The sequence below is a fragment of the Myxine glutinosa genome, chromosome 11 (assembly GCF_964187855.1).
Source record: "Myxine glutinosa chromosome 11, kmMyxGlut1.1, whole genome shotgun sequence".
NCBI classification, from domain to species: Eukaryota; Metazoa; Chordata; class Myxini; order Myxiniformes; family Myxinidae; genus Myxine; species Myxine glutinosa.
This window is the reverse complement of record NC_136271.1, coordinates 66,015,781-66,033,836: the sequence shown is the minus strand read 5'-3', so window position 1 is coordinate 66,033,836 and position 18,056 is coordinate 66,015,781. Positions and strand designations below refer to the sequence as shown.

At 44.0% G+C, this 18,056-nt stretch overlaps 1 protein-coding gene across 8 annotated transcripts in view; it reads left to right on the top strand.

Annotated features, from left to right (window-relative positions):
* Positions 1-18,056, top strand: part of RBM25 (RNA binding motif protein 25) — a 95,315-nt gene that overhangs the window by 61,503 nt on the left and 15,756 nt on the right. For all 8 annotated transcript variants that reach the window (XR_013624981.1, XM_078786720.1, XM_078786719.1 and 5 more), the window contains 3 exons: positions 6,840-6,990; positions 12,291-12,663; positions 12,809-13,104. Coding sequence is in view for 7 of the 8 variants with exons in the window: in XM_078786720.1 (XP_078642846.1) it covers positions 6,840-6,990; positions 12,291-12,663; positions 12,809-13,104 (820 nt within the window). In the remaining variant the exon portion in view is untranslated. The remainder of the gene's footprint in view (positions 1-6,839; positions 6,991-12,290; positions 12,664-12,808; positions 13,105-18,056) is intronic.

The following is an 18,056-nucleotide window of genomic DNA, read 5'->3' as shown; positions in this document are numbered from 1 at the left end:
CTCTTTCACGAGCCTCGATCTTGTATAGAAAAAAAAAAAAAAAAAAAAGCATGTCGGTCTACTAAAATGTCCTTTTGGAATTTGCGATAGGTCACGTGGTTTGGCAGATATCGTTAATTAAACGAAAATATTTTTTAAAAATGGATATCTCTTGAATCGCTAGTTCCTCAGACCGTTAGTTGGTAATAATTTATATAATTCACACAGTGCGATACTTGCAGGCCGCTCCACGGAGCAACCTTGGGGGCTTATCAACGAGGCGAGGCGTGACACACATGTATCAGCATACCTCAGATCAAGTTTGAAAACCAGCATCAACCATGCATAAATTTGCATATTCGATCATTTTTGACAAAGTTATGGCACTTTGAACTTTGGTAGGGGACATGTATTGCAGCGCAATACTCAGAATGCTTGTTTTTCAAGATATTTCGCTCACAAGGTTCAGACATATATATGGTTGTGGCCATCTTGGATTTTGACGTGGCGACCCAATTTTCAACATCATTCTTCCTTGTGCCTAGATACACTTCCTTGTGCCTAGATATTCCAATGGAATACTGCTCTCCCCTCTGGGCTGGTGCTCCTGCCTCACACCTAGCTCGTCCACGCTGTTGAAACCAAAGCATTCAGAATCATTGGAATCTCCCGCGATGAAGCTAACTCCAAGGGCCTCTCACTCACTCACCGCAGGCAGGTTGGTGGTCTTTCCGTCTTCTACCGACTCCTCTCTGGCCTTGCCCCCCCAGCTATCTCTGGGCTCTGTCCCACAAATATTCCTACAGGTCGCACAAGATCTGCCTGCAACCCTCTTATGGTAAAACTGCCAAAATCAAGACTCTCTGCTCACCTTCACTCCTTCATTCCTCTTTTCTCCCGCCTCTGGAACAAACTCCCTCACTCTCTTCAATCCCACTCCACGCTCCAGGTCTTTAAAACAGCTGTTCACCACCATCTCTTATCTTCCCCCATCCAAAACCTTGATCTTTTCTACCCCCGCTAATTTCACCCCAATTCCACTTTTTTGAAATACCAACTTCTGTCCTGGAAGTCCTTGGTGTCCTTGTGTTTTATACTTCTCCCTCCCCCTCCCCTTCCCACGCCTCCGCCCCCCAAGCCCTCTCCCTTCCACACATCTCCCTGCTCTCAAATGTTGTGTTTGTGTGCTTCCCCTTCTCTCCCCATCTTGTTTTTCCGCTCCCTCTTTTTATATATTTTGTTTGTCTGGTTGATTTGTTTGTGAAGTAAATGTTAGCTCTTACACGAGCCTCGATTCAGTATACAAAAAAAAAAAAAAAAACCCACACCAGATTAGAAGTTGGTACTTCGCTTATTTTTCAACATATTCAGCTCACAAGGTTCAGACATACATGGCGGCAGCCATCTTGGATTTTGACGTGGCGACCCAATTTTCAATAGTGTTCTTCCTTATGTCTAGGTACACCCACACACCAGATTAGAAGTTGGTACTTCGCTTATTTTTCAAGATATTCCGCTCACAAGGTTCAGACATACATGGCATCAGACATACAAGGCGGCGGCGATCTTGGATTTTGACGTGGGTTGCACCCACACACCAAATTCGAATGCGGTCCTTCGCTTACGCACGCACGCACGTACGCACGGACAGATGGACGGACGGACACACGGGCGGAGGGGAAAACCATAGTCCCCCTTTCGCTCCGCGGTGCGATGGGGGACAATAATTGTGTGTGTGTGTGTGTGTGTGTGTGTGTGTGTGTGTGTGTGTGTGTGTGTGTGTGTGTGTGTGTGTGTGTGTGTGTGTGTGTGTGTGTGTGTGTGTGTGTGTGTGTGTGTGTGTAACCACCGTTTAGAGGCCATTTTCCCCACAAAGCGGGGGTTGGCCTTTTCGGGGACCGTGGTTGTTGTTTTGTTTTTTTTTGGTCCCCTTTTTGAAGCAATGTTTTACGGCCGGATGCCCTTCCTGCCGCCAACCCTGTTTGTCGCCTTTTTACGCTAAACAGGGAATTACCAGTGTACTGGTACTCAATTTGCCGACCTCGGAAGGATGACAGGCTGAGTCAACCCCCCTGGCGTTAAATATATATATAACGTACCACCATATATATTATATATATTGTTACGGATCTCTCCGTCGGCCTTTTCCCCTTAAGAAGGGGGGGATTAGTCCCCTTGTCCGCGACTGACCGACGTGAGTCCTGGGGGTCCCAACGCTCCTCCCGGTCGGGAGCAGCCAGGGTATTTGGTCTACAAAAAGTCCCAAGGACCTGTGCCACTCCTGACCTTGAGCAAGGGAGGGACTCCCGCTCGAACCCCGGTTTGGATGGTCTAGTTGCCGAGCGGTTGTTAGCAACCCGAAGTTCGAGTCATTAGCAAAGACTAAACCCGATCCTGAAACGTTGGCCAAATCGTGCGACAGGTGTCCAATGGGGAAAAGACAAAGACGAAGGATGTAATGGAAAGAAGAAGGCAAAAGGTATGAAAGACAAATATAATTTATTACTAATATTTACACAATTAAAAGAAACCAAGGAGGAGGAAGGATAATAAAATAAAAACAGAAGAAGAAGAAGCGGACACAGTGCCCTTAGCTTACCTATGCAGTCTTACTTAGTACCCCAGGACAAGACAAAAGACAGACTACGAGCACACTTACACGACTGGGGAATGAAGGCGGGCACGATTGGCTGGAAGGAGAGGAAGGTCCAACTGGAACCGGAGCACGGTCGGGCCGGGAGTGAGCAGCCGCCGCCCCCTTCTCTATCGGCACGTTCAGCAGCCGCCGTTCCTTCGCGGCCACAGTCGAAACTGCCGTCGAAGCTCAAAGCTGTGGTGGTTTAAAGCTCACGGGACATCCCTCTCTCCTCTCCTGGATCACGCAGCTCGTCTCAGGTGCGTCGCGTGCTTTTTAAGCGCTCATCCTCTGTATCTCATCTCCGTAGCTCATCTGGACTCATCTCCGTAGCTCATCTCCGTAGCTCATCTCCGTAGCTCATCTGGACTCATCTGCCGTGGGGAGCGTCCCGCTGCGGGTTATATCGGCCACACCCTCTAACCTTTTCGAACCTCCCCGATCGCTCTTCCTCCGCCCTCTCAAGCCAAACCCCTCGTGCTTGGTTGGTTGTTCGGGGCTGGCTCTCACTCCTCCCATCTATGACGAGGTGGAGACACGCCTTTCTTCTCCGAGCTGGCCGCGTGCTCAATGGAGTTTTGGGATGAAGAAAACCGCCCAAATGCAGTTGGCAATGGACGCTTTGGGAATGGGAATGAAAGGGAATCTATCTATTTGAATTCGGTGCAATGGAGTGTTAAATTAATGGAAGACAAGGCCTTAACCTACATAGAATAAGGAGATAACCGTATAGAAGGATATGATTGGCTACATGTGGTATCTGAAATAACTACGGGAACGACCTTTTGACCTTTATACACAACAACTGGAGGAAGGAGGGTGACATTTTACAATTCATTACACAATAAAAAAAAACACAATTCTCATATCCACAATAGTGTAGCAGCATAGCAAACCTGTTGTGCATTTTGTGATACAAGCACCAAATTTGGCACAAATGTACATTAATATGTTGCGAACATTTTCAGATATTGGGCCACTTGAAATTCCGTAATTTTTTTTTTCAAATTATTTCAAATTTCGTAATTTCAAATTTTTCGGGTGACACCGTCACAATTTCGGTCTTCGAGGCCGGCCGATATAGTGGGGCGGCTTAGCCCAAATATTCAAAAGAATTGTGCATTTTGTGATACAAGCACCAAATTTGGCACAAATGTACATTAATATGTTGCGAACATTGTGTGGTCAGCAATGAAGACGAGAGTCTGAATTACATGTATGCAAAAGACCGTGTGAACCAGTGAAGCAAATACACGGGTAAGCATGAATTAAATCTAGGGCATGATATAATTTCCATGATGTTTACCTCTACACTCAATGGTGGAAGGAGGTAATGTTTTGATCCCAGCTTGTCTGTATGTCTGTTTGTCTGTTAGTCCACAAAATTCCAGACAAAGCTTGTAGTAGTGGTAGTTGTAGTGGTAGTGGTGATAACAGAAATTGTTATATAGAACTGAACTTATATTATTATTATATGCAGAAAATAACTTCATTTCTATATGCCCTGCAGTGGACAGGTTAATTGGTTTATGCACTGAAGGGGTCACCCTGGTGTGCACTGCTGTGTTCTGCCTCACTGAGTTGTTCAGGTATGATGTACTCAGCACAAGCTTCCGGTCGGCCCGGAGGTGGGGGTGCGGGGCCTGTCACGGAACGTCAAAACAAACGGCCTGCCGGGGCCGCCCAAAAGTCGGGCGTGAGGGGCGCGTCCACTAATGGAACGCCTCTCGCTTCCCAGATCGAGGGCCACGTGGTCAGGAGAACCTCGTCCCTTCCGGTCACACTTTGCCTATCGGCCGGCCTCGAAGACCGAAATTGTGACGGTGTCACCCGAAAAATTTGAAATTACGAAATTTGAAAAAATTTGAAAAAAAAAATTACGGAATTTCAAGTGGCCCAATATCTGAAAATGTTCGCAACATATTAATGTACATTTGTGCCAAATTTGGTGCTTGTATCACAAAATGCACAATTATTTTGAATATTTGGGCTAAGCCGCCCCACTACAACAATATATAACGTAATTATTAAACATTTATCTCTCTTGGAGGTTTGCACCTTATCTGTATCCCATGATCTCACGTGAAGAAGTCGCATCAACAAGAATGACGTGTTCGTTTTTGTGCTTATTATTTATATGGTGGAAAGTGTATAATCGGGTATGTAAAGAGAATGTAGTTCAATGCATTATGCAGGTGAAATGGTACTGAAAATAGTACTTTTACCGAACTCTAACTCAATGAGTTGCGCTTCCTGGCTGAATCCGAGTCGAGTCTGGTTTGGCTTTCCACTTGGATATTTTTCCGTCACATGTAATGAAGTAGTTGCAGTATTTTGCAAGTGTGTGCGGTAAAAAATGTTTGTTAGTATATGAAGCGGATGTGCTTGTAGAATGGCCATGTTTCTCTTTGTGAGTTTCAAAACGCATTGTTGCCGTAATCGGGCACTGTAACTGCACACTGCACCTACCGTACTATAATTGCAATCTCTACACTTACCCCTCTCCCCTGAACTCTCATACATCACTGCATCCTCGGTAGCTAAGAATGTTTGCTTGAGTTCAATCTTAGATTAGGACCCCAGCAAGGCGAGGTGCCTGGCTCGCTGCCCGATAGGCCACCCAGAGCCTGTCGGTCAGTTTGCCGGCCGCTGATGTATTTTAACACCGAGGACATTTTATTAATGTAACATTGGCGCCGGCGTAACGGCCGCGATGCTCTGAACTGGATTAAGGTTGTCTCGTCTATTTGTCTATATTATGTTGATGTGTGTGACAGCTCCACTGAGATTTAGATCCTGTTAAAAAATAAAAATAAAGAAGAAAAAGTCACCGACAAGATGGCACATGTTTGGGTCGTCACTCTGCGTTCCATGAGAATTCCATGCTCGGTGCAAATGCACAGACTGAGCTCCCAACTATTGACCATCAGTATGCTGCATGTTGTGTCCCAATCCAAACAGCTTGGGAAGAAATGTGAGCACCAAGTTGTTTGTTTAAACTGGTGCTGCGCACAAAGGTGCTTTGCTGTCACCCCTCAGCCCAGATTGGGCTAAGGGGTATTGTCTTCCGGGCGTCCGTCAACTTTTGGTTTCCATCAATTTCACGGAGAACGGCTTGTCCAATTAAATCCATTTTTGCAGTGTGTGTTGGGGTTGAGTAGAGGAAGGTTCCTTTCGAAAATGGGCGCGCTGCGATTTTCAATATGGCCATCACGGCAGCCATCTTGAAATTGGTTTCCGTCAATTTTGAGCAGAATGGCTTGTCCGATTAAATTAATTTTTGCAGTGTCTGTTGGGGTTGAGTCGAGGAAGGTTCATGGGCGCGCTGCGATTTTCAATATGGCCGTCATGGCAGCCATCTTGAAATTGGTTTCCGTCAATTTTGAGCAGAATGGCTTGTCCGATTAAATTAATTTTTGCAGTGTGTGTTGGGGTTGAGTAGAGGAAGGTTCCTTTCGAAAATGGGCGCTGCGATTTTCAATATGCTCGCCATGGTAGCCATCTTGAAATTGGTTTCCATCAATTTAGAGCAGAACGGCTTGTCCGATTAAATCCATTTTTGCAGTGTCTGTTGGGGTTGAGTCGAGGAAGGTTCATGGGCGCGCTGCGATTTTCAATATGGCCGTCATGGCAGCCATCGTGAAATTGGTTTCCGTCAATTTCAAGCAGAACGGCTTGTCCGATTAAATCCATTTTTGCAGTGTGTGTTAGGGTTGAGTAGAGGAAGGTTCCTTTCGAAAATGGGCGTGCTGCGATTTTCAATATAGCCGCCACGGCAGCCATCTTGAAATTGATTTCCACCATGCATGGGCTGAGTGGTTACGCCCGCTTTGCGGTGCTATTTATTATTTTCTTTATCCTGGCTCTACTTTGCTATGTGTTTGCAGCGTTTGGCCAACACGTCTTACCTACAGCTTTTGCTGATGGCCATCACTATTTAAATATGGTATTGGAGATTGGGTATTGGTCAGGCTGGCATGTTACAACAGTCCTGGAAGTGACTTAGAACTGAGCGCAGTGGCTTTCATATGTTCTGCATATGTTTTGAGTCTATGGCCTTTTGCATTGTCCCAAAAACTGTGTTGTGGAATTACGTTTGTCTCGAGATTCTGGAGAGTAAAATATGGGGTGTGTTTGCTTCCTCCAACCCCCACCCTACCCTCCCTTTCATTCAATAGCATATGAATTTGGTTGTTTGTGCCCTGTACTGCTCTGCAATTGGCAGGGGTAGTGCTCTGCAGAAGAGAATGTGGGACCGGGAAAAAGAGAAGGAGTCTGATGATAGAGACCGCAAACGGGAAAAGGAGGAATTGGAGGAAGTTCGGCGTCGCCTTGTGGAAGAAGGACACCCTGACCCTGATGGGGAGATAAAGCGAGTAAGTTGAAACAAGTCGTAACAGATTATTTTTAATCGTTCACGTTTTTATTTATTTATCCATTTACTCATTCATTCAGTGAGCTTTTGTCCTACATAAAAACATGCCGATAATATTTTCTTTAATGCTGACAGCGAATCTGGGGGTCATTTTAATTAAAGTCATATCGGCAGCAGTGTGTTTGTGCTCACTGAACTATCATGACCTTGTGCCTTTTTTTATGCCGCTGGAGACGTTATGTTTTTGGGTTGTCCGTGCGTCCGTGATAGGTGTTTGCTACCGCGATAACTTCAGAATGGCTGAAGGGGGGATCTAAGTAAAACTTGGTACATGTATGTATAATGATGCAAATATGAACTGATTCGATTATAGGGTCAAGAGGTCAAAGGTTAGATGGAGGTCCTATTGGGTAAACATTCTGTTACCTTTGAACCTGTGATGGGATTTTGACCAAACTTAGTATAAATGTATATTGTGATGCAAAGATGAACTGATTAGATAAATTTCGGCATCAAGAGGTTAAAGGTCCGAGTCTGTAATAGGTTTTCAATTTCATTACCGGAATAACTTAACAGCTGAAGGGGAATAAGGCAAACTTAGTACAAGTAGGTACTAAGTACTAAGCTCTTGACCCCATCCCCTCCAGCTTTGTCAAGGCCTCCCTTCCTGCTCTCTCTCCACTTATCATTGCAACAATAAACTCCTCCCTGTCTACAGGCATCGTCCCACCATCCCTCAAAATTGCTGCTGTTACCCCCATTCTGAAAAAACCTGGACTAAACCCTGACACCCTAAATAACTTCAGACCCATCTCCAACCTACCCTTTCTGTCAAAGGTTTTGGAACGCGCTGTAGCCACTCAACTCAAACATCACCTCTCTGCCAATAACCTGTATGAAACATTCCAATCCGGATTCCGCTCCAACCACAGTACTGAAACTGCTCTCCTCAAAATCACCAACGACCTTCTCCTCTCCTCTGACGCTGGCAACCTCAACATTCTCATCCTCCTCGACCTCAGCGCCGCCTTTGACACCATCGATCACACCATCCTCCTCACCCGACTTGAAACCACCTTTAACATTACCGGCACTGCCCTCTCTTGGATTAAATCATACCTCTCTGACAGACGTCAGTTCATCTCCATCAATAACTGCAAATCCCCCACTGCTCCCCTCCCCCAAGGTGTCCCCCAAGGTTCAGTTCTTGGCCCCCTCCTCTTCATCCTTTACCTGTCCCCCCTCGGTCACTTAATCCGCCGTCATGGTCTCAAATTCCACTGCTTCGCCGATGACATCCAGCTTTTCATCTCCACCAAGTCCATCTCCACCGCCACCCACTCTATCCTGACAAACTGCATCACTGAAATAAAATCCTGGCTTCAAATCAACTTCCTCAAACTTAACTGTGATAAATCTGAAATAATCATCATTGGCCCAAAAACGCTCACCAAGTCCACCCATAACTTTGCCCTCAACATCGACGGTTTCCCAGTATCCACCTCCCCTCACATCCGGAATCTTGGCATCATCTTTGACCAAACCCTCTCCTTCGACAAATACACTAAACAGATCACAAAGACAGCCTTCTTTCACCTGAAAAACATCGCCCGTCTCCGTCCATCCCTCTCCTCCGTGGCTGCAGAAACCCTCATCCACGCCTTCATCACTTCCCGTCTGGACTACTGCAATAGCCTCCTTTATGGTTCACCCTCAACAATCACCAATAAACTCCAATACATTCAGAACTCCGCTGCCCGTCTACTCACCCATTCCCGGACCCGTGACCACATCACCCCCGTCCTTTACAAGCTTCACTGGCTCCCCATCTCCCAGAGAATCCAGTACAAAATCCTCCTCTTGACCTACAAAGCCCTCCATAACCTGGCCCCATCCTACCTGGCTGACCTCCTCTCCAGACACACTCCCACCCGCAACCTCCGCTCTGCTGGTACCAACCTCCTGACCCCCCCCATCCGGACCAAATTTAGATCCTGGGGGGACAGGGCCTTCTCCATCGCTGCTCCCACCCTCTGGAACTCGCTACCTCACACCATCAGAGACTCCTCCTCACTCACCACATTCAAAACATCACTCAAGACCCACCTGTTCAACACTGCATTCAACATTTAACCCACAGCATCTAACCCCTGACTATCTCCTCTCCTTCTCCCTCCTTTGTGCTTTGAATATTTCCCTATTGATTCTTTTTTTTTTTGCAATTGTCTTTATGTTTTGCTATGCATTATGTTTTGCACTCTGTCAAAGCGTCTTTGGGCTTCCTGAAAAGCGCTATATAAAATAAATGCATTATTATCATTATTATTATTACTAGGGCATGCCCGTACTATATATATATCTAAAATTATATCCCCCCCCTCTATTTACATGAAATGGTTTGGTCCAAAGCGAACGGCTTGCGAGTACGGTGACAATCCCCCCCCTCTATTTACATGAAATGGTTTGGTCCAAAGCGAACGGCTTGCGAGTACGGTGTTTTTTATCGGACCCGTGGAATTATAGATAGTAGTTTTAATTAGTTTTAAAACATAGTTTAACGGCAACATAGTTTTCCAACGTGAAATAAATGAATACGCTCTCAAATGTGCCGTCCGAGGCAGAGTCTGTTCGCCACGTTCGGCACACGTGATAGCTCGCTGCTCTCTGATTGGTTGAATCGTTTTTTGGACATAGCTCGGTAACTACTTGTCCGATTAATATGAAACCTTGAAAAGGCACATCCTCGGGTCCCCAGCAATATACCTGGCAAGTTTAAAGTATATCGGACCCGTGGTTGTCGAGAAACAGCGGTCACAGACATACAAACATACAAACATACAAACATACAAACATACAAACATACACACAGAGATTACTGGAATTATAGATAGATTAAGTATGTATAATGATGTAAAGAAAAACGGATTAGATTATTGGGGTCAAGAGGTCAAAGGACAGAGGTCCCATTCGGTAAAAATAAATTATGTTACTGCACTGACTTGTGAACCCGTGATGGGATTTTGACCCAAGTTTGAATAAGTACATATTATGATGGAAAGATTAACTGATTATATTTTGGCGTCAAAGGTCCGAGTTCATGTCAGGTAAAAATGTGATACTTGAGAACAGCTGAGGGGATTTAAATCAAACTTTGTACAAGTATGTATAATGATGTAATGGTGTGAGAGGAGGCATATCGTTTGACGTCGCGACGTCGAAGAGTACCGTTCTAATTTCTTTTTCTACAGGGACTAAGGCTCATGGAAGAGCTGGAACACAAATTGCCAAATTACTCGACAGAGCTGCTGATGCTCTCACCATTATGCCAGTCTGTTAAACTCTAGCATATTGTTGTAAATTAAAATTTGTATACAGTATTTAATTTGCGAAGCCAGGTGTTGGCTTAATGGTTAAGGTGGGTGGCTTGCTTGAGATTGCAAGGCCCTGAGTTGAAGCCCCTGTCATGCCGTTGAATTAACACCAGGTGGGGTTGACTCAGCCTGTCATCCTTCCGAGGTCAGCAAAATGAGTACCAGCTTACTGGGATGAATGAGCCATTCGAGTGTTCTGCTTTGGAGTGGTGGCAACCCATCCAAGAATGTGCCCAATAGCGTAGAAACTGCTTCGGCAGCCCGATGCATCTGAAGATGCAAAAAGGAGTGGTCATCATCATTATTACCTTGCCACCAAAGGTGGATGGAGGTTATGTTTTCACCCCTGTCCGTTTGTCTGTCTGCTTGTTTGTGAACAAAATATCTCGAAAGATATTTAGATTTTGGTGAAGATCCAGATTCTGATCCGGCTGCAATAATTTTTTAAGTGATTCTTCACCATTGGGAGATAGGACCAAAAACGATACATAGCAGGATATCTCAAAAAGTTATGGATGAAAATGGACGAAACTTGGTGGACAAGTTGTGTGTTTGACTCGGAAGAGTTGATTCAATTTTGGTGAAGATCTGGATCCAGCTAGTCGGATTTATTAAGTGATTCTTCACCATTCAGTGATATGGCCAACCAGGAGGAGGTATGCTCTCTACTGAGTGCCGTTCTAGTTACCCTCGCCTGAGGAGAGCGTATTTCATTTGAGTCCGTTTGTCTGTCTCTCTGTTTGTCCGCACAGAATAAATGATTTTCTCTGCAACCGTTGGTCCGATCGACAGGAAATTTTCACCATAGGTGCAACTCCACCTGTATAATGTTTTAATAAAAATTATGACGTCATAGGTCACATGGTTCGGCCGCCATCTTGGAAAAACCGAAAAACTTTGCACCTCTATATCTCTGAAAGCGCTGAATAGAAAAAAATAAGACGGCTCATTGTAAAGAACTCTCCATCGGGACTAAAATATGTTAACGATGATGTTAAAGGTGCCTCCTTTATGACGTCATAATTCGACAAGTACAAAACTTCATCCGATCAAGATGAAATTTCTTGAGCGTCATGTAGGCATAAATTGGTGGAGAAAAAAAAAATAATGTCATCGGTCATGTGGTTCGGCAGCCATATTTGTTTCAACACAAAGTCAGATTCACTATGTTTTTTCGTTCAAAATTTTGGTAGATTAGCAAAACTATACATTTTTGGAATATTCAGAGCATGAGGAATCCAAAAATTAATGTTTACATTTGCGTAGACACCTTTGCGAAAATGACACTTAGGACAGTGATAAAGATCTGTAAAAGCATATTCCTGAACGGTATAGACCTCGTAGATCCTGTGTATAGGACTTATAGTTCAATCTGATACTACCTATAACTTCCTATAACAACCTATAACTTCAAAGGACTTGCAATATCATGTATTATGTAATACAGTTATATCACAAATATAAAGACAATGATTTTCAATTACCTTTGTTTGTTGCTTTTCTATAATCCTGAGCACTATTTTGAGGCCTTTATTGGATTCCTTGACCCAGAAAACATAGGATTAGCATATTTAATTAAGTCTCTAGGTTGACGAGAAGCCGAGATCGCGCAAAATATGTATTTTATTGGCGGCCATTTTCAAAATCCAAAATGGCGGCCATGCAGGTGTCTGTGCAAATGCCAACATTGATTTTCAGATTCTCCATGCTCTGAAGATTCCAAAAATGTACAGGTTTGCTAATCCCAAAATTTTGAAAGAAATTATATTTGTTAACATAGTGAACCTGACTAAAAGCCTTAAAAACCACTGAAAATACATCCTGGCGAGGGTTTCCAATCTCTGATTGCTCTTTCTTGTTTAATTTGCATTGAAGCTTAAGTGCTTTTTGATGTCATCCATATATAATGTGCGTTTTAATCTCATTGCAGCAAATGGAGCAAGAGGCAGAGAAGGAGAATGCAGCCCCCATCAAGGATGGTGAGTCAGATCACGAAGAAGCTCCAGCTAAAGAGGAGTTTAAAGAGCCCAATATGGAGCTACAAAATGGTGAGGCGAGCATCAAAGAAGAGAAGGAATCAGAGCCAGAGCCTGAGATCAAACCGAATTTTGCCGACACACTGCGGCCTATTGGGCCAGCAAGGGCAGCCCCATCGGTGTCGACTAGTGGGAATGCTTCTCCCCTGACGCCCATACAAGAATCACCGCATGGTATCATCATCCCCCATGAACATTCACCTGAGCAAGGCCAAAAGGAAGAGAAGAAGCTGCGCATCGAGCTCAGTCTTCGGCTGGGTCAGATAGGTTTGGACCTTTTTTGTTTTCGTATTTCAGTGTCAAATGGAAAATGGGGCCATACATGGTGTCATATTGTCTTGATCCATTTAGTTTTTATGTATGTACTCGGTATATATTGTTTCACCCTAATACTCGTCTTGTTTGCCATCAGCTGGAGTCAGCAGCAGCCCTGGTCAGACTACAACTCTGGGAAAGCGGAAAAAGTTGAAGGTTGAGAATATCTTCTCGAATGATGATGATGATTGTGAATCTGCTCCACGTAAGCGAAAGCTTGTGCCACTTGACTTCTCAGAGGATGAGAAAGCCTTCACAGATCCAGTGGCTGCGGCGCGTGCTGTCATTTCCAACGAAGAAAAACGGCGGCACGTAAAGAGCCTTATCGACCAGATACCGACAGCCAAACCTGAGCTGTTTGCATATGGCCTGGACTGGACCATGGTCGATACGGTAAATGAGCAAAAGTATGGGCATTGTGTTGTGTGAAAGGAATTAATCTGAGACTGATTTATTTTTTTCAGATGCTAGTATCTGCCTTGGGATAAAGATTAGCAATTGTTTCATTTTCTTGATTGTCCTTTCAAAAAAAAAAAAGGAAACATTTTCTGGTGTAAAGATGAGTCTTTTTCTAAGAGCATTACGAGACGTGGACTGTATTTTCCGGTTTATTAACCATACTTTTTATTATAAAAAAGTTAAAAGCTAGGGGTGTGGTATATATATTAGAAAACATTATTTTTTTTAAACAGATATAGGAAAAATTTTTTTTGTATACTCGGTTGAGGCTCGTGTAAGAGCTAACACATAGAACATATAATAAAGGTTGCGGGCGATAAGGGGGAGGGAGAGGGAAGCACAACAACAGTAACGAACAGAGACATCGGGAGATCTGTGGAAGTGACAAGGCTGGGTCTGGTTACATGGGATAAACAAGATGGACACTACTAGGACTTTCAGGAAAGAAAACGGAATTTGAAAAAGGTGGATTTGGGGTGTATTAAGGGGGTAGAAAAGATCAAGGTTTTGGATGGGGGAAGATAAGAGATGGTGGTGAACAGCTATTTCAAAGACCTGGAGGGAGGAGTGGGATTGAAGTGGCGGGGAAAAAGAGGAATGAAAGAGTGAAGGTCTTAAAAACAATCAATGCTGAATTTCAATTTATTCCAATTGTCATACATAGTCATGGTTAAAAATATTGGCACCCTTGCACTTTTTTCAAATAATGCACCATTTCTTCCAAAAATTTGTTGAAATTAGAAAATATTTTGGTATCCACATTTGTATTTCTTTTTTGCAGTGGAACAAAACAAAAAAAGCTGAAAAAATTACTAAATCTTAGCTAATTCCACATAGAAATCCTAAAATGGCCTGGACAATATTATTGGTACCTTTCAGAAGTTGTTAGAAATAATTGGATTTCAAGCAGGTGATTCTCCTTTATTTTGGAATTGAACTCTCCTCTGGTGAGTTGCAGGTGCCTTCAATATAAAAAATCACTCATTCATCCAGTTTGAACAGAGAAAAGGAGTCATTCTGCTGTTTTGTGCCACTATGTGTACCACAATGAGCATGGAGAAAACAAAGAAAACCAGAGAATTGTCTGAGGAGGTCAGACACAAGATTATAGCCAAGCATGGACAATCTCAAGGCTACAAGTCCATCTCCAGAGACCTTGATGTTCCTGTGTCCATCGTACGCAATGTTATCAGGAAGGTTAAGGCCCATGGCACTGTAGCCAACCTCCCTGGACGTGGCCGCAAGAGAAAACTTGATTCGTAGATTGCAGCGAAGGATTGTTCGAACTTGGTGGAGAAAGCACCTTGTTGAACTGCCAAACAGATTCAAGCTGACCTTCAGACACAAGGTACGACAGTTTAAACTCGCACCATCCGTCACCACCTCAATGAAAGGAGAGACCCAGGAGGACCCCACTGCTACTGAGAGCGAGACATAAGAAAGCCCGACTGGAGTTTGCCAAAACACACCTGAACAAGCCAAAATCCTTCTGGGAGAATGTCCTGTGGGCAGATGAGACCAAATTAGAGCTTTTTGGTAAAGCACATCATCTCTATGTTTACAGAATACAAAATGAAGTCTTCAAAGAAAAGAACACCTTCCCTACAGTCAAACATGGAGGAGGTTCAATGATGTTTTGGGGTTGCTGTGCTGCGCCTCTGGCACTGGGTGCCTTGAATGTGTGCATGGCATCATGAAATCAGGATATTACCAAGGCATTTTGGAGTGCAATGTTCAGCCCAATGTCAGAAAGCTGGGTCTCCGTCGAAGGTCATGGGTCTTGCAGCAGGACAATGACCCCAAATACACTTCAAAAAGCACCCAGGAATGGTTCAAGACAAAACGCTGGACTGTTCTGAAGTGGCCAGCAATGAGTCCAGATATAAATCCGATTGAACGCCTGTGAGAGGATCTGAAAACATTAGTTGGTGGGAGAAGGCACCCTTCAAATCTGGGAGAACTGGAGCAGTTTGCACAAGAAGAGTGGGCCAAACTGCCAGTAGAGAGGTGTAGTAAGCTCATTCATGGCTATAAAAAGCGCTTGACTGCAGTTATTTTGTCCAAAGGCCGTGATACCAAATATTAAGTCTTGGGTTTCAATAATTTTGTCAATGCCATTTATTTTTATTTTCTGATTTGAAAGGATATGTCAAGTTCTTTATCAAAAACAAAGGTTCTGTAATATTAACAGTGAAATGAAGAATTGTGGAGACGAAATACTTTAAACTTATTAGGGGAAATTGTGAATTATTTGAAGAAGTTGCAAAGGTGCCAATATTTTTGGCCATGACTGTATACCAGTAGATCTATATTCTACATATCTGGGAACATTTAGAGGATTCAAAATTATGGAAAACTATGGAAGTACAAGCGAACTTTGTTTTGAACGTTTTTAACTGTTTAGTCATGCATGGTAACCCCGACATGTCATTGAGTTCCTGTCAATTCGGATTGATTGACAAACAGGAGTGAGGAATGCTTGACGGGAATACCCACCTTGTCTCTAGGGCTGGGTTTACAATGGCGCCTCGACGCCAGGCCCATAATGACCAAGATAGATATTTTGTAAGTGTACACATTGGTGTACGTATAGCATGTGTGTATAGCACACAAGGTTTAAATTATGAGTATGTATAGCATTTAATCCTACTTTTAAAAAACATACTACCATTTCCTGGAGTTTAACGTCACCACACTGTTAATGGCATACATTCCAGTTCCAGTATGGTAAGCTCATGTTTTTTGTGTGTTGTTTTTGCGCATATATTAGGTGCACACTGCTCCAGTCATTTATACCATTTTTTTGGAATGACGTAACTCGAGTACGTGAGTAACGCTGCGATTAAATTTTCGCACTGAACAACATGAAACAGTGTTCGCGATAACACCTGAATTCCGGCTAGATTGCCATCCCTCTCTCTCGCCTACCCGTCCCTCCGTTTCCCGAAACCCTCCATGTTAGCATCGTGCATTGTTTTGCGCGTGAAATGTGCCGCTGTAATAAGAGTAACCATTGCAATCATGACTAGAAAGCGTCAGTGAAGTATCAAGGTCGGTAGTGCGAGCAAAAGACAGAGTAAGGCCATCACTATTGAAGTAAGAATGGATGTTTTAGGACGGTATGAAAGAGGTGATCGTACAGGTGATATGAGGGACCAGGGAGTGATTGCTACATTCCATGTGTATTATCTCTGAAGAACATTTGCAAACCTGATAATGATTCAATGATTTGCAGGTGAAACCAACTGATAATGATCAACATGCATTTTACAACATGCATTTTAAGGCCATTTTCCCTGCTAGAGTGGGGGTTCGCCTTGCGGTCCCCATGACAATCTTCTCCATTTTGCCCTATTTTCTGCATCTCTCCTTGTTAACCCCCTTGCCCGCATTTCTTCTTCCACCATCTTTAGCCAAGTCTTTCTCGGTCTTCCCCGTCCTCTACTTCCTTCTACATTCATTTCCATCACTCTTCTCAACTAGTCACTTTCATCCTTCCTCAACACATGACCAAACTATCTCAACCTGTTCCTCTTCACAGCATCAATCACAGGATCTATTCCCATCATATTTCGCAATTCATCATTTGTCTTCCTCTCTCTCAACGATACTCCGCACACCCACTGAACCATTCGCATTTCCACCCTTTCCAGCCTTCGTTGCTGCTCTACATTCATGACCCATGTCTCGCTCCCATAAATCATAACACTTCTCACACATGCAGCATACACCTTTCCCTTCAGCTTCAACGACACTCCCCTCCTCATCAGCACGCCATTCAGTTCCCGAAACTTCTTCCATGCACATCTCACTCGAGCAACCGTTGCCGAGTCTGATCCACCTTCTCCATTCAGCACGTCTCTGAGGTAGCAAAATGTTTTCACACCTTCCAGCTTCACGCCGTCTCCAAGATCCAACTCAACATTTCCGCCATCTGCAGCTCCCTCTGTGCACACCTTACATTTGAATGTAGCTGCCACACTGGTTAATGACCCTCTCAGACCACTACATTTTTGATGAACCCACTCAGCGCACATTGTACATTGAATGGAGTTCACTCCGACACCCTTCCTGCACACAGCACATGGCCACTTCCCAGTTCTTTCCACCTCACCACATGCTTTACCACTTGCCATCACCTTCGTCTTTCCTATATTCACCTTCAGACCTTTTGTCTCCATACATTCCTTCCACTTGTTCATCTTTTCCTTCAGTCCATCCATACTTTCCGCAATCAACACCAGATCATCTGCATACAACAACTCCCGCGGTAAACCCTCCTTTACGTTCTGAGCCAGCACCTCCATCACAGCTACAAATAGTAGTGGACTTAGTACCGACCCCTGATGCACTCCCACCTTCACCTCAAACTCACCACTGTTCTCGTCCTTCGTCCTTACAGCTGTGCATGCTCTTTCGTTCATTGCCATCACAACTCTGATCAACCATTCCTCCATTTCTAACTTCCTCAATGCCCATGTCAATACTTCGCGTGGAACCCTATCGAATGCTTTCTCCAGATCAGATGACTGAAAATGAATTCCGGAATGCCTTTACAATAAGGGATGTTCTTCGTAATGTTGAGGAATGTTGGAGGGAAGTCATCTGTTCCTGCATGAATGCTGTATGGGGAAAATTTTGCCCTCAATGTGTTCACGGCTTTAACGGCTTCAACAAGAATAATGATGTGTTGAAAGCACGACGTAACATCGTCGAAATGGCCAAGACACAGTCGGCTTGTTGAGGTGGAGGAGGGTGATGTAGAGTTGCCGTTGGATTCGTAGCAGGAGTAGTTCTCAAATGAGGACCGTCTACTGCTGGAGAAGGAACGCCAGGTGGATCTTAAACATTATAATTTAAATAAAAGAAAGTACTGTAATTGTAAA